The sequence below is a fragment of the Lagenorhynchus albirostris genome, chromosome 17 (assembly GCF_949774975.1).
Source record: "Lagenorhynchus albirostris chromosome 17, mLagAlb1.1, whole genome shotgun sequence".
NCBI lineage: Eukaryota > Metazoa > Chordata > Mammalia > Artiodactyla > Delphinidae > Lagenorhynchus > Lagenorhynchus albirostris.
This window is the reverse complement of record NC_083111.1, coordinates 60,822,419-60,845,460: the sequence shown is the minus strand read 5'-3', so window position 1 is coordinate 60,845,460 and position 23,042 is coordinate 60,822,419. Positions and strand designations below refer to the sequence as shown.

The window sequence follows — 23,042 nt, the reverse complement described above, 5'->3', positions numbered from 1 at the left end:
GGGACAGCTGTATTGTTAATTGTAATCATCATACTGTGTATTAGATCCCCCAAACTGACTGTGACCAGTATCTACTCGTTTCAATATCTACTCGTTTCCCCCACCCCCTAGTAACCACCATTCTACTCTCTAGTAACCACCATTCTACTCTCTGCTTCTGTGAGTGTGAGCTTTTTAAGATACTTAAGATTCCACATGTAAGTGATATATCTATCATGCAGGATTGAGCGTTCTCTGATTTATTTCACTTAGCATAATGCCTTCAGGGTCCATCCATGTTGTCACAAAAGGCAGAATTTCCTTCTTACGGTGATTCGTTGTGCACGTATATCATATTTTCTTTATCCATTTATGTGTTGATGGATACTTAGGTTGTTTCCATAGCTTAGCTATTATAAATAATGCTGCAGTGAACATGGAAGTGCAGATATCTTTTTCAGATAGCAATTTTATTTCCTTTGGATAAATAGTGGCTGCACCAATATACATACATTCCCACCAACAGTGCAAGAGGATTCCCCTTTTCTCCTCATCCTTGCCAACACTTGTTATCTCTTGTTTTTTGGGTGATGCTTTATTGTGGTTCTTATTTACATGCCCCTGATTAGAGATGTTGAGCACCTTTTCATGTACCTGTTGGCCATCAGTATTGCTGTCTTCGGGAAAATGTCTGTTCAGATCCTCTGCCCATTTTAATCAGTTTGTTTTGCTCTTAAGTTGTGTTGCATTCTTTATATATTTTAGATATTAATCTCTGATTTGCAGATATATTAGTTTGATGAAGTCCTACTTGTTTATTTTTGCCTTTGGTGTCAGATCCAAAGTTGTCAGGGCCAATGTTTTCTTCTAGGATTTTTATGGTTTCAGGTCTTAGATTCAAGTCGTTAATCCATTTTAGTCTTTTGCATGCGTCTGTCCAGTTTTCCCAACACCATTTATTGAAGAGATTGTCCTTTCCTCATTGTATGCTGCTTTGTGCTAAATTAATTGACCATATATGCAGAGGTTTATTCCTAGACTCTATTCTCTTCCGTGTTCTGGTTTATTCCTTATAAATATTCCTGTATATCTTTAATACTAAGCAGTTTTAGGCTATCTTATATACTCATCCAGTTGCTGAAAAAAGGTAAAGCAACGTCTTGCTACTTCATTTAGACTGGCTACCATTAAGTTCACTTCGTGTTCCTATCCTGAGTATAAAGGAAGGAGGTGGTCTGGTTTAAGGCTTCCCAAGCTTAAGTCTATAGAATAAATTAACTCTGGGCAAAGGGAGGCTTTTCGGTACCTTAGGCTCTTGGTTCAGCCTCCATCATCAAGACATTGGCAAAAGAATATTCTTTGCCAATTTTAACAACTAGTTCTCTATGCCCTCGGATGGTAAGGAGTTGTAAAAAAAAAAGCGTTTTTGAGTTCAGGAACAGGAACAAGTAATTAGTGGGTTACTCTAGTACCACTCTCCGGGTAGTTGTTCCCTTGTCACTCTTTTAATGTTCTCATGTGTTAGTATTAAGTCCGAGAAGAAAGAAATTCAAGAAATGGACCCAGAAAAATAGTCTCCTCCTTCCTAATATTTGCTGCTGGAAGAGCACAAAGGCTCTTATTTCGAGCTCAGGCTGAGTTGCAGTAGCCCTTATACAGCAGTGGTCGACAGTACCAGGCTAATTAATGTTCGAGCCTTTTTGCGTTGCCCTGGAGTCAGTGGGTTCTGTTTAGTCCTAAAATGCTAATACAGAAAGTGTTGAGGGTTTTTTCGTTTGCAAATTCCTTACACAGAATTAAACAAAACACTTTTGTTCTAAGATAATGGATGGATTAATTTCCTTTGTAAAGTACTTTAATGTTGTGGCTTTACAGTAAAAGAACAAGATGTGTCATCAGGTTTTGATTATGAGGAAGTGTGAAAACTGCAGCAACTACATGCATGTTTGCATAGTTAAGAGAAGCTACCCTGGAAATGTGCATCTGAACTTGCCTTATCTTTATTGCTTTAAGCCTCAGCAGGTAGAGCAGATGGAAATACCTCCTGTAGAGCTGCCCCCAGAAGAGCCTCCAAATATTTGTCAATTAATTCCAGAGTTAGAACTTTTACCAGAAAAAGAAAAGGAGAAAGAGAAGGAGAAAGAAGATGATGAAGAGGAGGAGGTAAGAAAACGTTGTAAAAAAAGATCTGATGAATAAATTCCCATTCTAGGTTTAGCGAAAGTCTTCAACCACCTCTTACTATTTTTCACCTTGGAGCTGAGTTCATTGTGGTGGAGCATCAGAGTGATGAAAAAATTTTGAATATAAGCAGAACTTAGCCAAATTCTTAGTGATCTAGACCATCATTAAGAACTTCAGATGTGCTGTGTTCTCTCTTATTTGTCCCTTGGGGGCTTTTCAAGGACATGGGACTTGCCCTTTCACTGATTTCTTGACTTCTGAATTGTTTGTGAGCTGCTTTTGTTATTGTGTGGTCAGCTAGCTATTAGCATCTGCCTCTAATCTATTTGTGTGGATTTTGCTTTTTCATTAGACTGGAGTGGTTTGTCCTGGGGCATGCTTTGGCTGTTCAAGTTTTTTCTTTCCCTCTTTTCCTGGATCTTTAAGGTTGTATATTAGAATGTGTATTCTTCTATTTGATGTTCTGTCAAATATTTTAAAGTTTCTTCCAATTTTCATTACCGTCTGGTCGTGTTTGTAATTTATGCCAGCATAGACTTCATAACCATTTAGTGCTTAACATGAGCCTTATACTATTTTAAAGTCAGAATGTAGCCCCAAAGCTCTTCCAGCCTGTGTGCTAGAGTATCTCAGCCTTGGTGTTCAATTAGCATTTAAAATTATACTTTCTATGTTAAGCTGTTATTAACTCCTGGTTCTTTGGATGTGGTGATAGTCGCAGCATAGCCTGGAAGCATCTCAGCTGTTGCCCCATGCCAACTTAAGACAGTCTTGTAGGTGGCAGGTGACTGGCAGCCACGCCACTCCAGTTAAATATATATTATAATTATAGCCCATTGCTTTTAAAACACTGTATGGAACAGTATTACTTACTCATCTTTGCTAGCCTGCAGGCTCTTTGGTAGTGGTCCATAGTGAGATTAGGAATTTTCTGGAATACCATCGTCCAGAAAATCATGCTACAAAAAAAATACATAAATATACATAAATATACATTCAGTTAAAATAAACAGTATGCTTAGTGACATAGTTGGTTTATTTCCTTGCTTAAGTTTCTTACCTTAGCAAGGGCCGGTAATGCATAGCTCGCCAACCAGCGATAGTCCATGGACCAGACCGTGTAGATCACACACTTATAGACCAGTACAGAGTCATATATTCAGTTAACTGCTTGCAGGTACAGAGGATTTTCTTTTGTAATTTAAGAAGGATGTCGAACTAGATGCTAAGTGATTTTTCCATTGGTCAAAATGCACACAATTTAGAGCTTTCAGGAGATACGGAAATGCTTCATTTTGTAGCAGTTTTGGCAGTTTTTTGTTTTTGTGTGGGGGTCATTTTCACTCAGGATGAAGATGCCTCAGGGGGTGATCAGGATCAAGAGGAAAGAAGATGGAACAAAAGGACTCAGCAGATGCTTCATGGTCTTCAGGTAAAGTCTTAGAGAAAAAATTGCATCAAAGGCTTTTGGCAGTGTTTCCTTAAAAAAAAAAAAAAAATTAACCAGAAAACCTTTTGTGAAACTTTTTGCAAAACCACACACCTTAAACTATTTTAATACATAAGCTGTTGGGCTAAGAGTAAGCCTGGAAAGCATCCAGGTGAACACTTTCCCGTGGTTACCCTGCAAAGCAGAGCTCCTTTGTGTGTGCACATTTTCTTACTTTTGGTTGAGCAAATTTAATGGGTTGAATCACTAAATTTGTCAAATCATTGTACAGTGTCATTTATCCTTGGGCCTTAATGTGTCAGATACAGAGGAGATACCTTGAGTGTCTATGAAATACCAGGCAAGGTGCTCAGGTCTCCTAAAATAAATTCAAAGGAGAGTTGACAGTTTTCAGAACTGTAAGTGCTAGATGAAATTGATAGATGAACTGATTTTATTAATTAGAAAAAATGAATCATCTATATTAGGTTGCCCCAACAAATGTTAACCTTGGCCCCTTGCCTTTTTTAATGTGATAAACACCCTGGTACTGTTCAAAAATCTAGCCCCCAACAGAATATACAGTATACTTCTTTTTTCAGTATCCAAAAGTAGTATCCTTTTAAAATTACTACTTCATTGTGTAGATTATTTTCATTTAATTCTTCCTTTCATTTCAGCGAGCTCTCGCTAAAACTGGAGCTGAGTCTATCAGTTTGCTTGAGTTGTGTCGAAACACGAACAGAAAGCAGGCTGCAGCAAAGTTCTACAGCTTCCTGGTTCTTAAAAAGCAGCAGGCTATTGAGCTGACACAGGAAGAACCGTACAGCGATATCATTGCAACCCCCGGACCAAGGTTCCACATCATTTGAGCAGCTAGAAGCATTATAGCTAGTGTTCATTTCACTAGTGTGTACAAATTGCCCCCATGTGTAGGGCACACAGAACCCTTCAGAACCCTTCAAGAAAATTTAGATTTTTGTGTGTACAAAGTCCCTGCCTCTTTCTTCTTCATGTTTTCTGGTATTTTAAATTTATCAATTAAGGGAAACTGCTTGTATGGTGTTTGTGCTCTGATGGAGAAAACAAGTACCCCAAGTTTATTTTAACAGTCCAGAACAGATTTGTGCAATATTGGCGCATATAATACTGTTGAGTAGCAGTGGAAAGTCAGGGTTTTTATCTTAGTTCTCCATTAATGCATTGTAAAGGAGAACTTTTCAGGAAAAAATGCCTGACAGTTAATAACTATAGTGTGAATCGTCTTTTCCCACCAGCACAGGGCAGTCTTCTTCGTAACCATTGTGCTTTAGGGATGGTGCCCAAAGCAGAGATTGTCCTCTTAGGTTTTAAAGTATAATTCCACACTTGATCATGGGGTTGTGTGAAATTGTACTGTAACTAATCGCTTTCAGCTACAAAAAAATAGGACTTGGTTTAAAGTGCCCTATTTTTTGTAAATCATTCCATTTGAACCTTTTTAATGAATCTTACTATCCTGAAATCTCTTGTTTTAGTGAGGCTCTAAAATGAGCAGAAATAGACTTTTTAGCGTAGAATGAATATAAAAAGCATTTATAACTTTCCAGGAGCTATAAATCAAAGTTTTAAAAAGATGTTTGGATATATTTGAGTATTCAGATCATGAAAATAGAAATTGCTATGCCAACTGAAAGGACAAATTGATGGGAAATCGTACAACTGGTTGACTTAACCTTTAAGCAGACAGTGCTGTAAAAACTAATGGCTTCTCTGATATTTATTATGTTTTAGTACTGATCATTTTTTCCAGTGCTTGCACACTCCTGTGTTTGGAACTCTAATAGCTTTGCAACAGAAATCCAGTATGCGGTTTCCTATAATTTAAGTGAAGAAAAACACATCCAAATAAAGGCTTTAATATTAACAGATCAGATAGCACCAGGAATTATGTGACTGTTACGATTATCAATACATGTCTTAACATTTTAGGGCAAAATTACACACTGAAAAGTTCTAGCTTTTAAGTGTTGGCACTTTTGTGGAAAACAAAAATCACTCAGACTTCAGTGTATACCCAATAATTTTAAATTATGTGAGATGTTTTAAATTTGTGAACTCGTAATTACTGTTTTGATGATTCAGTTTCTTGAGAATGGTAATTGTATAAAATTGCTGTTGCCGCTTTATTTTCAATATGATGTGCCTGTAAACCATGGTTTTTTCTCCCTTTGTATAAAGACATTGTAGATAATTGAATGTTTGATTATAGAAAGGTCATTAGTTTCTTGTTACACATTTTGTTAGTCTGGTTTTTGTTGCTTATCAGGTTTAATATTGTTCTTGAAAATAGTTGATGCTATGTTATGTATAACTTTTCTAATAAAAGTTGTGTTATAAGCTGTAAATTTTGAGGTATTGGTATTCAGTTGGTGGCACTCCCCAAGAAAACATCGCTTCATCTTTTTTGCCCTATCTTGAATAATTATCCATACAAATAGTAAGTGAACTTTTCAAGAGGTCTTAGAGTAAAAAACAAATCGTTACAATGGCTGGTACTGAGGAATCTCTGGGGCATAGATCAGGCCTGTAACTGCTAAGTGCATAACAAATTATGACATGCCTATGGTTCTTGGCGCCCTAAACAATTGTAGCCCATGGGCAACGTCCTGGAGATTTTCTGGGGCCATCTGAGAAGCCTACCTTAGCCAGGGCTTTCGGTAGGTAACTTGGAATGTATCCACCTTTGCATTCAAGCATCTGACTTGTCCTGCCACCAGCTGTGAGCTTTAAGACATTCAAGACTTTATGGTTTAAGTAAGCCGTGCTGTATCTTCCGCATAAATAGTTTAATACTGTTTATAATAGAAAAACCAATGTTTACTAAACACCAATTAGCCTCAACCCGAAGATGCTTTAATTTGAGGCTCACCACCTGTGGTCAAGACAGCCTAGTAAAGAATTGCAACCTAATATGTAAGTCATGGGAGCCTCGAATACAGCATGCCAAAGTACCTGCAGATAGTCCAACGAGAAAAAGCTCTTGCTAAGATTTGAAAGATAATTCAGTGTGGTAATGGTTTTATTATCAGGTATAGCAGAACCATGAGTATTCAACTTGGGACTAAAAAGCCTAGGTAGAGATGTGAGAGTGGAATCCTGCCCCTTGACTTCCTCAACTTAGAGCTAACAAAAAGGGTGCAGTAGGGCTTTCCTGGTGGCACACTGGTCACCTGCCGATGCAGGGGACACAGGTTCAAGCCCTGCTCCGGGAAGATCCCACGTGCCGCGGAGCTCCTAAGCCCGTGCGCCACAACTGCTGAACCTGTGCTCTAGAGCCCGCGTGCCACAACTACTGAGCTCGTGTGCCTAGAGCCCATGCTCCGCAACAAGAGAAGCCACTGCAATGAGAAGCACATGCACCACAACGAAGAGTCGCCCCCGCTCGCCGCAACTAGAGAAAGCCCGCAGGCAGCAACAAAGACCCAACACAGCCAAAAATTAATTAATTAATTTTTAAAAGGGGGGGTGGTGCAGTAGAGCCATGGGCCAGGGGTGTAGAAACTCAGCTTCAAAATCTGAATTTGATTATGGAGCCTAAAGCCCAAGAAGCTTTATTCTCTATCTGGGCCAGATCGTATACAAGCAGAGGTTCTCAACCTTGCTGCCCTTTGTGGTCACCTGAGGAGCTTTAAAAAATACTGGATGTCTGGGTCCTATTTCCTGCAGAATGTTTTTCTGGATTGCTAATGCCCACTGAATACAAAATAACTGAATGGATGGAAGGAAATAAAGTAATAGATCTCCCACAACAATCTGAGTCAACATTAATGCGCCTGCAAGGCATATCTTATTTACTGTGTGGTTTGGAGTAATGCCTGACATGCTGCCACCAGTCGCAGAATTTGAGAAAAATCCGTCAAGTGAAAAGTAAACTGGTATTTACAGTTAAATAGCCCAGGGTTGCCTTGAGACTCCATTTCCTCAACCATCAATCTGGGTGGTTGGTACAGAACTTGCAGAGTATTGGCGAAGGGTCCCTAAAAGTGGGCACTCAGTAAATTGTGGCAGTTGTAAAAATGTTTAAAGCAAGGGATTCATATTAGAAAATGGAGTTTTCAAGATATGAATCTGAAAGAGTGGGATGCAAGAAAGGATTATGAAGAGACTAAAGGTCTTTGTAAACACTAGGGAATCTGAGTAAGATGCCAGAAGGAACCTAGGAGATGGTCTCTCTCTGAACATTCCCTCCCTTTCAGCACATTACCTTCCTTCTGCCTTCAGTGCCCTATGACATGAGCAATCCTGGCTGCAAAGATGGTGACATAGGAGGCTCCTGAACTCCCCTCCTCCCATGGACATACCAAATGTACAGCTGCACATGGAGCAGTTTCCTTTGAAAGAAATCCAGAAACCCTAAGCGACTCCTATACATTGGGTAAAACCAGAGCATACCCACGTCAAAGTGGGTAGGAAAGGCTGAGACATGCTTGACATAAACCTCACCCCCAGCACAGCAATATATAATCAGGAGAGAACTCCAATTCCAACTTCTCCCTGAAGAGTGGAGGACTTGGACCCCACATTCACCACCACAACTCTTAAGACCCCACCCAAGGGACAGGCTCCCAAAATACCTAATTCTAAAAGCCAATGGGGCTTGCATCCGGAGACCCACAAGACGAGCAAACGTTTTTAACAGGTGTGCGAGCACTCGCCACAGCTATCCTCCCAGGGTTCAATGCAAAGGGAGCAAAGAAAGGCTCTTATTTGTGTACTTTAAAAGCTGATTCCTGGGCTTTCCTGGTGGCGCAGTGGTTGAGAGTCCGCCTGCCGATGCAGGGGACACGGGTTCGTGCCCCAGTCCGGGAGGATCCCACATGCCGCGGAGCGGCTGGGCCCGTGAGCCACGGCCGCTGAGCCTGCGCGTCCGGAGTCTGTGCTCCGCAACGGGAGAGGCCACAGCAGTGAGAGGCCTGCGTACCAGAAAAAAAAAAAAAAAAAAAGCTGATTCCTAAGGGTCAGGTTTCTAATTGAGCACACTTACAGGGGCTGACTGCAATCCTCCTCAGACTAGGGAAACCAGCAGACGCCTCCCCCGCTCTCTCCCTCTAGCTTGCTTCAAGTCACCAGTAAATCCCTGAAAGGAGCTTTCACAAGTGTCTCATGCCCCAGCTTTTACGGCTGCTGCCTGAGGGAAAGACCCTTGGATCACCTGACTCTGATAGCCAACAGGGTTCACAAGTTGACATTCACAAGTCCCACAGAACTGTAGCAAACAACAAAGGAGTGCTTATCTTAGACTCAGGAGCACGCACATGCGCACACACACCCCACTGCCATAGACCCAGGCCCAAATCAGAGGGAGCAGGCAAAACACCCACCTGGAAGGTCTAAATACTTCAACCAGCTGCTGCCTAAAGGTCCAGCTTCCAACCAGCCTGTATCTATGTGCTGATTGCAGTCCTTCCCTTTGGGACACTGTCATATCTGGGTACACCCTCAACTACTGAGAGCCAGTAGGAACAAAGACAGCAGCCTGGACAATCACAAAGGCTCGAGAAACAACTAGGAGCAAGGGCTAGGCTTATTGCTGAGGCTCATCTCTTACACAAGACCACTTTGTCAAGACTGGGAGGGGTGACTGTTCTAAGCACAGACACCAACACAGTCAAAGAAAATGAAGAAACAGAGAAATACGTTACAAACAAAAGAACAAGACAAATATCCAGAAACAGATCTTACTGAAACAGATATAAGTGATGACCCAATAGACATTTCAAAATAATATATAGATGTTCACTGAAGTCAGGAGAACATTGCATGAACAAAGTGAGAATTTCCATAAAGAGAAGAAATATTTTAAAGTACCAAATAGAAATCACAGAGTGTACGAATACAATAACTGTACTGAAAAATTCAATAGAGGGGTTCAACAGCAGACTAGTCAAGCAGAAGGAAGAATCAGCTAGCTCAAATCCAGGGAGTAGAATTCATCCGGGCTGGGGAACAGAAAGAGAAAGAGAGACAATAGTGTGAGGGACTTACGGGAAATCATTAAGAGGATCAATATACATATTATAGGGGTCCCAAAAAAAGAAGAGAGAGAGAGAGAGAGAGAGGCAGAAAGCTTGTTCAAAGAAGTCATGGCTGAAAACTTCCCTAACCTGGTCCCACTGGACTGTATACATTTGAATACTTTAAAAGCTGCTGCCTGAGTTTCTGGCTTCCAGTCAGCCTAAATCCAGATGCTGACTGAGATTCTCCTCTTTGGGACATTTACAGGTCTTGGCACACTCTCAACTACTGGGAGCCACTAAAAATAAATCTTCTTGGACAATCACAAAAGTTTGAAAGACAACAAAGAGCTAAACAGGGTTAAATGATAAGGTTCCTGTCCTACATGAGGCCACTCCTTCAAGACTAGGAGAAGTAACTCTTTTACCTAATGCACAGAAACCAACACAGAAAGTCAAGGAAAATGAAGAAAAAGAGAACTATGTTCCAAATGAAAGAACAAGATAAAATCTCAGGAAAATATCCTTAATGAGACAAAAATAAGTGATTTATCTGATAAAGAGTTTAAAGTAATGGTCATAAAGGTGCTCACTGAACTCAGGAGAAGAATGGATGAACCCAGTGAGAACTTCAAAAAAAAAAAAAAAAAGACAGAAAATGCTGTATAAAAAAGTACCAAAGGGCTTCCCTGGTGGCGCAGTGGTTGAGAGTCCGCCGGCTAATGCTGCCGATGCAGGGGATGTGAGTTCATGCCCCGGTCCGGGAAGCTCCCACATGCCACGGAGCGGCTGGGCCCGTGAGCCATGGCCGCCGAGCCTGCGCGTCTGGAGCCTGTGCTCCGCAACGGAAGAGGCCACAACAGTGAGAGGCCTGCGTACCACAAAAAAAAAAAAAAAAAGGTACCAGACATAAGTCATATTAATGAAGAATACAATAACTGAACTGGAAAAAATGTACTAGACTACAGTATATTAACAGAGCAGTAAAAAAAAAAAAAAATAAATGAAGGTAGTTTAAGGGACTTATGGGACAACATCAAGCAGACCAACGTTTGTATTATAGAGGTCTCAGTAGGGAAGAGAAAGAAAAAGTGACAGAAAATGTATTTGGAGAAGTAATGGCTGAAAAATTTCCTAACCTAGTAGTGAAGGTTAAAAGACAAAAGTTTTAGTAAAAAAACAATTATAACTACAATAATTAAGGGATACAAAAGATAAAAAGATGTAAAATGTGACATCAAAAATACAAAATTTGGAGGTGGGGTAGACAATAAAAATGTAGAGCTTTTAGAATGCACTCAAACTTGTTATCAAATTAAAATAGACTGCTATAGATATAAGGTGTTATATGTAAGGCTCATGGTAACCACAAAGCAAAAGTCTATAGCAGATACAAAAAAGATAAAGAGAAAGGAATTGAAGGATACTACTAAAGAAAATCAAACCACAAAGGAAGAGAACAAGAGAAAAAGAAAGGAACAGAGGAACTACAAAACAGTCAGAAAACAATTACCACACAATAAACACACACATATCAATAATTTCTTCAAATGTAAATGGACTAAATTCTCCAGTAAAAAGAAATAGGTCTCTCTCTTTTTTTTTTTTAATCCATTCAGCCACCCTATCTCTACAGTGCCTATAGGAGACTCCAGATATAAGGACACACACAGACTAAAAGTAAAGGGATGGGAAAAGATATTCCATGCAAATGGAAACCAGAAGAAAGCTGAGATAGCTATACTTATATCAGACAAAATAGACTTTAAAATAAACACTTCATTAAGAGACAAAAAGGACATTACATAATGACAGAGGTCAATCCAACAAGAAGACAAAACATTTGTAAAATATTTATGCACCCAAGATAGGAGTACCTAAATATATAAGACAAATTAATTGAACTAAAAGGAGAAATAGACAGCAAAACAATAAAGGTAGGGACTTTAATACCCCGCTTGCATAAATAAATGGAAAGATATTTCATGCTCATGGATTGGAATAATTAATACTGTTAAAATGTCCATACTACCCAAAGCAATCTACAGATTCAATGCAATCCCTATCAAAATACTGCTGCTTTTTTTTTTAACAGAAATAGAACAAACAATCCTAAAATTTGCATGGAACCACAAAAACCCTGAAAAGCCAAAGCAATCTTGATAAAGAATAAAGCTGGAGGCATCACACGCTGTGATTTCAAACTATATTACAAAGCTATAGTAATCAAAGCAGTATGGTATTGTCATAACAACAGACACATAGATCAATGGAACAGGATAGAGAGCCCAAAATTAAACCCATGCATATATGGCCAATTAACTTATGACAAAGGAGTCAAGAATATACAATTGGGAAAGGACAGTGTCTTCAAAAATGGTATTGGGAAAACTGAACAACCACATGCAAAAGAATGAAGCTGGAAATTACATGATAATTAACTATAAATCAATTAAAGTTTGAGTGTAAGACCTGAAACCATAAAACTCCTGGAAGAAAACATAGGTGATAAGCACCTTGACATCAGTCTTGGCTAAGATTTTTTAGAGCTGACCTTAAAAGCAAAGGCAACAAGCAATACTAACAAGGAGGACTACATCAAATCAAAAGCCTTCTGCACAGCAAAGGAAACCATCAACAAAATGAAAACAAAAAGAATGGGAGAAAATATTTGCAAAATATATATCTGATAAGGGATTAATATCTGAAACATGAAGAAATCATGCAACTCAATATCAAAACAAACAATCTAATTTAAAAATGGGCAGAGTGTCTGAATAGACATTTTTTCAAAAAAGAAATACAGATGGCCAACAGGTACATGAAAATATGCTCATCATCACTAATGATCAGGGGAATGAAAATCAAAACCACAGTGAGATACCACCTCACACCTGTCAGAATGGCTATTATCAAAAAGACAAGAAATAACAAATGTTGATGAAGATGTGGAGAAAAGGGAATACTTTGTACACTGTTAGTGAGAATGTGAATTGGTGCAGCCACTATGAAAAACAGTATGGAGGTTCCTAAGAAAATTAAAAACAGAGTTTCCATATGATCCAGCAAGTCTGCCTCTGGGTATTTATTTATGTGAAGAAATCGAAAACATTAACTCAAGAAGATACACATTTCCAAATTCACTGCAGCATTATTTACAATAGCCAACATATGGAAACAACCTAAGTGTCTATGATGGATGAATAGATAAAGAAGATATGGTGTGTATATGTATATTTTATACACAAACACACACAGTAGAATATTATTCTGCCATAAAAAAACAAATGACATGAAATTTCTCCATTTGCGAAAACACGGATGGAACTTGAGAACATTATGCTAAATGAAATAAGTCAGAGAAAATCAAATACCATGTGACATCACTTATATGTGGAATCTAAACAGATAAGCAAACAAAACCCCTCAAATTCACAGATACAGGGAACAGATTAGTGGTTGCCAGAGGTAGGTGGAGGGGAGGGGTTGGTAAAATGGGTGAAGGAGGTCAAAATGTACAAACTTTGAGTTATAAAATAAATAAGTCATGGGGATGTAACGTACAGCACGGTGACTATAGTTGTTAATACTGTATCGCATAATTGAAAGTTGCTAAGAGAGTATATCTTAAAAGTTCTCATCACAAGAAAAAACTTTGTAACTGCATATGGTGACAGATGTTAACTTGTGGTGATCATTTTGCAATATATACAAATATCAAATCATTATGTTGTACACCTGAAACTAATACAAAGATATATGTCAATTATACTTCAATTTAAAATAAAGAAATAATAGCTGAGAACTTTCCAAACCTGGGGAGAGAATTATACATCCAAGTTCACAAAGCTAATATAACGCTGTTATCTCAGTGCAAATAAAACCTTATCCAAGACACATTATAATGAACCTGTCAAAAATCAAAAATAAAGAGATGGGGCTTCCCTGGTGGCGCAGTGGTTGAGAGTCCGCCTGCCGATGCAGGGGACACGGGTTCGTGCCCCGGTCCGGGAAGATCCCACATGCCGCGGAGCGGCTAGGCCCGTGAGCCATGGCCGCTGAGCCTGCACGTCCGGAGCCTGTGCTCCGCAACGGGAGAGGTCACAACAGTGAGAGGCCCGCGTACCACAAAAAAAAAAAGAGATAATCCTAACAGCCAAGGTAAAAAAGATAGTAACCTATAAAGAAAGTCCCATTAGGCCTGCTCTCAGCAGATTTCTCAGCTAAAACTCTAGGTCAGGAGAGAAGCAATAATATATTCAAAGTGTTGAAAGAAAAAAATTGCCAGCCCAAAATATTCCATCCAGCGAAGTTATCCTTCAGATATAGATACGAAGGAGACATAAAGATTTTCCTAGAGCAGAAAAACGAAATCTGAAGGAGTTCATCACCACTAGACCTGCTTTGCAAGACATGCTAAAAGGGGTTTTTTCAAGCTGAAATTTAAAGATGCCAATTAGTAACATGAAAGCATACAAAAGTATACAGCATACGGGTAAAAGTAAATATTCAAACTTAAAAAACTAATTCTGTAGTAGGATGGTGTGTTAACCACTTAACTACAGTATAAACATCAAAAGAAAACAGTATTAAAAATAATTATAGGGCTTCCCTGGTGGCGCAGTGGTTGGGAGTCCGCCTGCCGGTGCAGGGGACGCGGGTTCGTGCCCCAGTCCGGGAGGATCCCGCGTGCCGCGGAGCGGCTGGGCCCGTGAGCCGTGGCCGCTGATCCTGCGCGTCCGGAGCCTGTGCTCCGCGGCGGGAGGGGCCACAGCAGTGAGAGGCCCGCATACCGCAAAAAAAAAAAAAATTATAGCTACTATAATTTGTTAATGAATACACAATATAAAAAGTAAATAATGCATCAAAATCTTAAAAGAGGGAAAGTAAAAGGGGGAAGGTCTTGTTGAAAATTGAAGTTGCTATCAGCTTAAAATAGACTGTTTTATCTATCAGATATCTTATGTAAGCATCATAATAACCACAAGGCAAAAACCTATAGTAAAAGCACAAAAGATACAGAAAGGGTAAACAGAATATACTATCATAAAAAATCACCAATTTATAAAGGTAGCCAGAAACAGGTTAAAAATAAACAATGGAAATATAAAACAAACAGAGAACTATTAATAAGACTGCATTAGTTAAGTCCTTACGTATCGGTAATAAGTCTAAATATGTGTGGGTTGAATTCACCAATGAAAAGACCCAGAATGGCTGGATGGATTAAAATCAAGACCCCACTATATGCTGCCTACAAGAGACTCACTTCAGGTTTAAGGACACACATAGGCTCAGAGTGAAGGGATGGAAAAATATATTCCTTGCCAGTGGAAACAAAAAGTATGTGGGGGTAGCTACACTTGTATCAAACACAATAGACTTTAAGCCAAAAACATTAATAAGAGACGAAGAAGGTCAAAATATAAGGATAAAGGGGCTCGATTCATCAAGAAGATATAGCAATCATAAATACACATATACCCAACATCAAAGCACCCAAATATATATATTGCTATATAGCAAATATAAACATATCTGAAGGGAGAAAGAGACAGTAATAGTAGGGAGCTTTAGTACCCCACATTCAACATTGGATAGATCATCTAGACCAAAATTCAAAAATGAAACATTGGACTTAAGCTATACATTAGACCAGATGGACTTAGACATTTACAGAACATTCCATCCAAAAGCAGAATACACATTCTTCTCAAATACACATGGAACATTCTTCAAGGATAGCTATATATTAGGCCATTAAACAAGTCAATAAATTTAAGAAGACTGAAATCGTATCAATCATCTTTTCTGACCACAGTGGCATGAAACTAGAAATCCATTACAAGAGGAAAACTACAATATGCACAAATACGTGGAGATAAAGCAAAATGCTCCTAAGCAATCAATGGGTTGAAAAAGAAATTGAAAGAGAAATCAAAAATATCTTGGGGCAAATAAAAATTGGAAATACAACATACCAAAACTTACAGGATGCAGCAGAAGCAGTTATAAGAGGGAATTTTACAGCAGTAAACACTTACATAAAGAAAAAAGAAAGGGCTTCCCTGGTGGCGCAGTGGTTAAGAATCTGCCTGCCAATGCAGGGGACACGGGTTCGATCCCTGGCCCAGGAAGATCCCACACGCTGCGGAGCAACTAAGCCTGTGCGCCACAACTACTGAGCCCATGTGCCACAACTACTGAAGCCCACATGCCTAGAGCCCATGCTCTTCACCAAGAGAAGCCATGACAATGCAAAGCCTGCACACTGCAACAAAGAGTAGTCCTCACTCTCTGCAACTAGAGAAAGCCTGCGCACAGCAACAAAGACCCAACACAGCCAAAACTAAATACAAATAAATTAATTAATTTTTAAAAAAAAGAAAAAAGAAAGATCTCAAATAGCCAACCTAACTTTACACATTAAGGAACTATAAAAAAGAAAAAACTAAATGTAAGTTTAGTAGAAGGAAGGAAATAACAAATTCAAGTGGAAATCAATGAAATAGAAACTAAAAAAGACATTAGGAAAAAAATCAATGAACTTAAGAGCTGTTTTTTGAAAAGATAAATAAAATAGACAAACCTTTAGGCAGGCTAACTAATAAAGAACTTATTAGAAATAATATTAGAAATGAAAGGGGAGATATTACAATTGATAACACAGAAATACAAAGTATTATAAGAGAATATTATGAATAATAAATACATGCCAACTTAGAATAGTAGATAAATTTCTACAACCTACCAAGACTGAATTATGAATAAATAGAAAATCTGAACAGAAAAATCATGAGTGGTGAGATTGAGTCAGTAATCAAAAACCATCCAATAACAAAAAAAGCCCAGGAGCAAATAGATTCACTGGTGAATTCCACCAAACATTTGAAGAGGAATTAAAACCAATCTTTCTCAACCTTTCCAAAAAATAGAAGAGGAGGGAACACATGCAAATTCATCTTACCAGGCCAGCATTACCCTGATACCAAAACCAGACAAGGATACTATAAGAAAACTATAGACCAATAACCCTGAGGAACATAAACACAAAAATCCTCAACAAAATATTAGCAAACTGATTATAACAGCATATTAAAAGGATCATATGCCATAATCAAGTGAGATTTATCCAGGGACGTAAGGATGGATCCACATCTGCAAATCAATTAATGTGATACACTTCATTAACAAAAGGATAAAAATCAATAGATGCAGAGGATGCATTTGACAAAATTCAACATCTTTCACTATAAAAACTCTCAACAAAATGGCTATAGAGGCAATGTACCTCAACACAATAAAGGCTATATATGACAAGCCCACAGCTAACATCATACTAAATGGTGAAAGGCTGAAAACTTTTTTCTCTAAGATCAGGAACAAAGCAAGAATGCCCTTACTTTAATTACTTACTTAACTTACTTACTTTGCTTACTTAACTTACTTTACTTCCTTCCTTTACTTACTTTACTTCCTTCCTTTACTTACTTCCCTTCCTTCCTTTTTCCTTCTTTCCTTCCCTCCTTTTTCCTTCCTTCCTTCCTCCCTCCCTCCCTCCTTCCTTCCTGCATTGGGTCTTCATTACCATGCGTGGGCTTTCTCTAGTTGCAGTGAGCAGGGGCTACTCTTCGTTGCAATGGCCAGGCTTCTCATTGCAGTGGCTTCTCTTATTGCAGAGCACAGGCTCTAGGCACATGGGCTTCAGTAGTTGTGGCATGTGGGCTTCAGTAGTTGTGGCTCATGGGCTCTAGAGCGCAGGCTCAGTAGTTGTGGCACATGGGCTTAGTTGCTCTGCAGCATGTGGGATCTTCCCGGACCAGGTCTCGAACCCATGCCCCCTGCATTGGCAGGTGGATTCTTAACTGCTGCACCACCAGAGAAGCCCTCTTTTTTAAAAAAAAATTATTTTTATTTTATTTTTGGCTGCATTGGGTCTTCGTTGCTGTGCATGGGCTTTCTCTAGTTGTGGCTAATGGGGGCTACTCTTCACTGTGCGGGCTTCTCATTGAGGTGGCTTCTCCTGTTGCAGAGCACGGGCTCTAGGCGTGTGGGCTTCAGTAGTTGCAGTGCGCAGGCTCAGTAGTTGTGGCTCGGGGGCTCTAGAGCGCAGGCTCAGTAGTTGTGGCACATGGGCTTAGATGCTCCACAGCATGTGGGATCTTCCCAGACCAGGGCTTGAACCCGTGTCCCCCACATTGGCAGGCGGATTCTTAACCACTGTGGCACCAGGGAAGCCCTCTTTAAACTTTTATTAAAAATAGTACTAGAAGTCCTACCCAGGGCATTTAGGCAAGAAAAGGAAAGAAAAGGCATCCAAATCAGAAAATAAGAAGTAAAGTTTTATCTATTTACAGGTGACATGATATTATATATAGAAAACCCTACAGATTCTCCCCCCCAAAAACTGTTAGAATAAACAAATTTAGTAAAGTTGCAGGATACAAAATCAGCTGTGTTTCAACACACTAACAATGAACTATTGGAATGAGAAATTAAGAAAACAATCTGATTTACAATTGCATCAAAAAGAATAAAATACCTAGGAATAAATTTTACCAAGGAGGTGAAAGACCTATACATTGAAAACTATACAATACTGATGAAAGAAATTGAAGAAGACATGAAAAATGGAAAGATACTCTGAGCATATGAATTAGAAAAATATTGTTAAATATCCATACTACCCAATGCAAAATACAGATTCAATGTAATCCTTATCAAAATTCCAACAGAAATAAAACAATCCTAAAATTTGTATGGAATGACAAAAGACCCTGAATAGCCAAAGCAGTTTTGAGAAAGAGCAAAGCTGGAGGCATCACACTTCCTGATTTCAAACTATATTACAGAGCTCTAGTAATTAAAACAGCACAGGGTTGACATGAAAACAGATGCACAGATCAATGAACTAGAACAGGGAGATCAGAGATAAACCCACTCATATACAGTCATTTGATTTACAACAAAGGCACCAAGAATACTCAATAGGGAAAGGATAGTCTCAATAAATGGCATTGGGATAATTGGGTAGCACCTGCAAAAGAATGAAAATGGACCCCTATCTTATACCATACACAAAAATTAACTCAAAATGGATTAATGACTTGAATGTAAGACTTCAAACTGTGAAACTCCTAGAAGAAAACATAGAGTATAAACTCCTCGACATTGGTCTTGGAAATGATTTTTTGGATTTGACACCAAAAGCAAAAATAAGTAAGTGAGACTACATCAAAGAAAAAACCTTCTGCACAAAGGAAACCATCAAAAAAGTGAAAAGGCAACCTACAGAATGGGAGAAAATATTTGTAAATCATCTATTTGATAAGAGGTTAATATTCAAATTATACAAAGCACTGATACAACTCAAGGGCAAAAAAAATTTTTTTTTAAAAAAGGACAGAGGAACTGAATGGACTTTTTTTTCAAAAAAGACATACAAATGGCCAAAGGTACATAAAAAGGTGTTCAGCATCTGTAACTATCAGGGAAATGTAAATCAAAACCACGATGAGATATCACCTCACAACAGCTAGAATGGCTATCATCAAAGAATAAGCCAAGATATGAAAACAACTTAAGTGTTTGTCAATAAATGGGTAAAGAAAATGTGGTAAATACACAACACACACAGTGGAATATTATTCAGTCATGAGAAGGAGGAAATCCTGCTGCTTGCCATAACATGGATGGACCTTGAGGGCATTATACTAAGTGAAATAAGTGTCAGAGAAAGACAAATACTGTATGATATCACTTACCCGTGGAATCTAAAAGAACTGAACTCACAGAAGCAGAGAGTAGGCTGGTAGGACCAGGGGCTGAGAGGTGGGGGAAAAGGGGAGATGTTGGGTCAGAGTATAAACTTTCAGTTATTAGATGAATCTGGGAATCTAATGTATACGACGGTGATTATTGTTAATAATATTTTATTATATTCTTGAAAGTTGCTGAGAGTGTAGATATTAAATATTCTCCCCACAAAAAAGAAATGGTAATTATGTGAAGAGATGGAGGTGTTAGCTAACACTATGGTGGTAATAATTGTGTAATAGATAAGTGTATCAAATCAACGTGCTGTGCACTTTAAATTATACAATGTTATATGTCAATATTATCTCAATAAAGCTAGGGGAAAATAAAACTAAAAATGAATGAAGTGAAATGAATGAATGTATAGTTAATTGGCAAAACTTTCCCTCTTTCTTCTAAAGAAATTGCAGGCTTTAATATACATTCTTTTAAGGATCTTTCTCCAAAAAAATTAAACTATATAGTGCTAAATAATTGAAAAATAATCACAATTTTTTAGAAGTCAGAAGGGGTCACCTGTGATAGTCCTAACCCAAAGGCAGGTAAACATTCACACCACTTAGAAAAATGCTGTTAAATTTCTAAGGTGGCATGACCTACTGCTTAGTATAATACAATCCAATAAGTACCATTATATATGTCTCCTGTCATAACATGTCTCTTGAAACCATGTAAAACATGAGAAAATATCACATGACACCCCCGGGTAGAAAAATTGCTAACTTCACAATCAGGCACAGTTGGATTTAAAGCCCAGCTCTGTCACTTACCACTAGTGTGCCTTGGGCAACCCTCTTCCCTTCTCTGAACCTCAGTTTCCTCATCCATAAGGTTGGGTAGCAAGACCTACCTCATGGGGTTTGTGAGGATCAAATGTAATACTCTATGAATGCAACAGGCATCCAGCCAGGCTGGTACCTAGAAAGTATCAGGAAGTATTTAGCTACATCCATCCAAGCATTTCTTTCTTTTGTCACTATATACACGTTATCACAAAAGGCAATTAATTTCTACAAGTCTCTAAGCTTCTCCTATAAAAGTAATTTAAGAATTTATCGCCCTGGAGGCTAAGGGCATACACAGACAAATAGCTCTGTTCCATAAAAATAGGAAGCAATCCCTGGACATGACCTCCCAGGTGGAGCTGGGGGCCCTGGGGCATTAGTAGGTATCTGGAGCCACTTATTTTGACTATCTTCTTTTTTTATGTTACCTTTTTAAAAAATTTTTACTGGAGTCTAGTTGATTTACAATGTTGTGTTAGTTTCAGGTATACAGCAAAGTGAATCAGTTACACATATACATATATCCACTCTTTTTTAGATTCTTTTCCCATATAGGCCATTGCAGAGTATTGAGTTCCCTGTGCTATACAGCAGGTTCTTAGTAAAGTTATCTATTTTATATATAGTAGTGTGTATATGTCAATCCCAATCTCCCAATTTATCCCTCCCCTTCCCTTTCCCCCCTGGTAACCGTAAGTTTGTTTTCTACATCTGTGACTTTATTTCTGTTTTGTAGATATGTTCATTTGTACCTTTTTAGATTCCACATGTAAGTGATATCACTCTGTTCCTGCCTTAGAGTCTTGCTTGCATGCTGTTTCCTCTAAACATTCTTAAGTTATTGTCAACTAGTAAATCAACATAGGAATTTAAAATGGTGGCAGGACAGGGAGGCTTTTATATCAAGAACATGCTTCCTTCCAGGAGCGTCTGCTTCCTGTTCAGTATTCCTCCTGCTTCTCTCCCAGCTGTGCTTCTGTCAGGAGTGCAAATGCTTAGCCTCTGCAGGTAATGGAAATGAGTGAAGTGGCCCGGTGTTGGATAAACAGAGGTGGGAGGGGTGGGCGGTGTCTGCTAAAGTCTCACCAACTGCTGGTTCAGAAAAGACCCAGCATTGCCACATTTAGGGGTTTATCAAGAGAGGCCAGGAATCCAGATTCTTATGTGAATACTCCTGATTTTTTTTTTTTTTTTTTTTTTTTTTTTGCGGTATGCAGGCCTCTCACTGTTGCGGCCTCTCCCGTTGCGGAGCACAGTCTCCGGACGCGCAGGCTCAGCGGCCATGGCTCACGGGCCCAGCCGCTCCGCGGCATGTGGGATCTTCCCGGACCGGGGCACGAACCCGTGTCCCCTGCATCGGCAGGCGGACTCTCAACCACTGCGCCACCAGGGAAGCCCCTACTCCTGATTTTCAAATGTGATGTATTATCCAAAATTGTTTTCAACCTCACGCAGACCCAGCCCATTACCCTCAGGTTTGTGGCTTCTGTTGAGCTGTGTGAAGGCTGTAAGGAAAGCGATTTTGAGCCACTAAAGCAAAGCTTCCAGAGCTCTTTTCTCTGTCACAGCTTCAAAGACCACAGGTTGGCTGCTGCTTCTTCAAAGTACACTGTCTTCATTTTTCCCAAGGCCTTTATTCGATTCTTTAGGCCCAGAGGGAGAATTCTTACTTGACTTTATGCTTCAGCTTATGGCCTGCTACTACCTTGTGTGATAACCACTGTGTAACCATTATATATGAGCACATAACCTAACGGAAACCTCTTCTTAGAAGCAGGGCTAGAAAAAAATTAAACCTAGGGACACAAGTCTCATCCTGTCAAATTTCCCAAAGCCCAACGAGGCAGTGATTCTCAGATGTTACGAATGAAGGAGTCATGGGGGAGACTGTGAATCTGCAGCCCTGAAATTTGGCCCAGGTATCTGCCTTTTTAACGAGCATTCCTGTGGTTCTGAGGCAGGCAATTCCCAGATGACATTTTTAGATACAATTTAGCCTCATCCTCAGAGTTGCCTTTGGAACACTTGGCCAGCATCTGGAGCCCCAACTGGAGGGAGGAGGAACCCTCTGTGATCACTTATTATTTATGCTCTAGGACTAATTAGGTCTCAGTTGGCCAACAGCTGCTCAGTGGGAAATTCCCATACATTTCAAAGATGGAATGAAGCTCCCCAAGTCTAGCAAACTGATACAGTGTTATTTCCAGAGGGCATCTGGTCAAAGGGGTTCTCAAGTCCCACTCTAATTATCCCAGCTGCTGGCGGTCTCCTACATGCTAGGTGAATGAGTAAGAGAGCCAGTGGATGGAAAATAATCACGTCAACGGCAGTCATCAAAACGTCGATAGGTATACTAAGTGAAGTCAGAGAAAAATATCATATGATATCACTCATATGTGGAATCTATTTTTTTAAAATGATACAAATGAATTTAATTACAAAACAGAAACAGACTGACAGATTTCAAAAATAAACTTATGGTTACCAAAGGGGAAACATAGTGGGAAGGAGGATAAATTAGGAGCTTGGGATTGACATATACACACTACTATACATAAAATAGATAACCAACGAGGACCTACTATATAGCACAGAGAACTCTACTCAGTATTCTGTAATAGCCTATATGGAAAAAGAATCTGAAAAAGAATGAATATATGTATATGTGTAACTGAATCACTTTACTGTACACCTGAAATTAATACAACATTGTAAATCAACTATACACCAATAAGACTTTTTAAAAATTGATAGATTCTCTTTATTGAGTTTGGCCTAGCGGAGGGCATGGGATTGGAATAAGCAGAAGGTGGGTTGAATAAAAGCTCTGTCTCTAACTAGAAACCATGGGGA

At 39.1% G+C, this 23,042-nt stretch overlaps 1 protein-coding gene across 3 annotated transcripts in view; it reads left to right on the top strand.

The window, feature by feature from the left end:
* The window catches only part of RAD21 (RAD21 cohesin complex component), a 28,045-nt gene extending 22,066 nt beyond the window's left edge, over window positions 1–5,979 (top strand). For 2 of the 3 annotated variants that reach the window (XM_060127954.1, XM_060127956.1), the window contains exons 12-14: window positions 1,993–2,142; window positions 3,512–3,595; window positions 4,273–5,979. In XM_060127954.1, the coding sequence (XP_059983937.1) occupies window positions 1,993–2,142; window positions 3,512–3,595; window positions 4,273–4,464 (426 nt within the window). In that variant the 3' untranslated portion in view covers window positions 4,465–5,979. The remainder of the gene's footprint in view (window positions 1–1,992; window positions 2,143–3,511; window positions 3,596–4,272) is intronic. The other variant, XM_060127957.1, reaches the window with a different exon arrangement.
* Window positions 5,980–23,042: the final 17,063 nt, after the last annotated feature.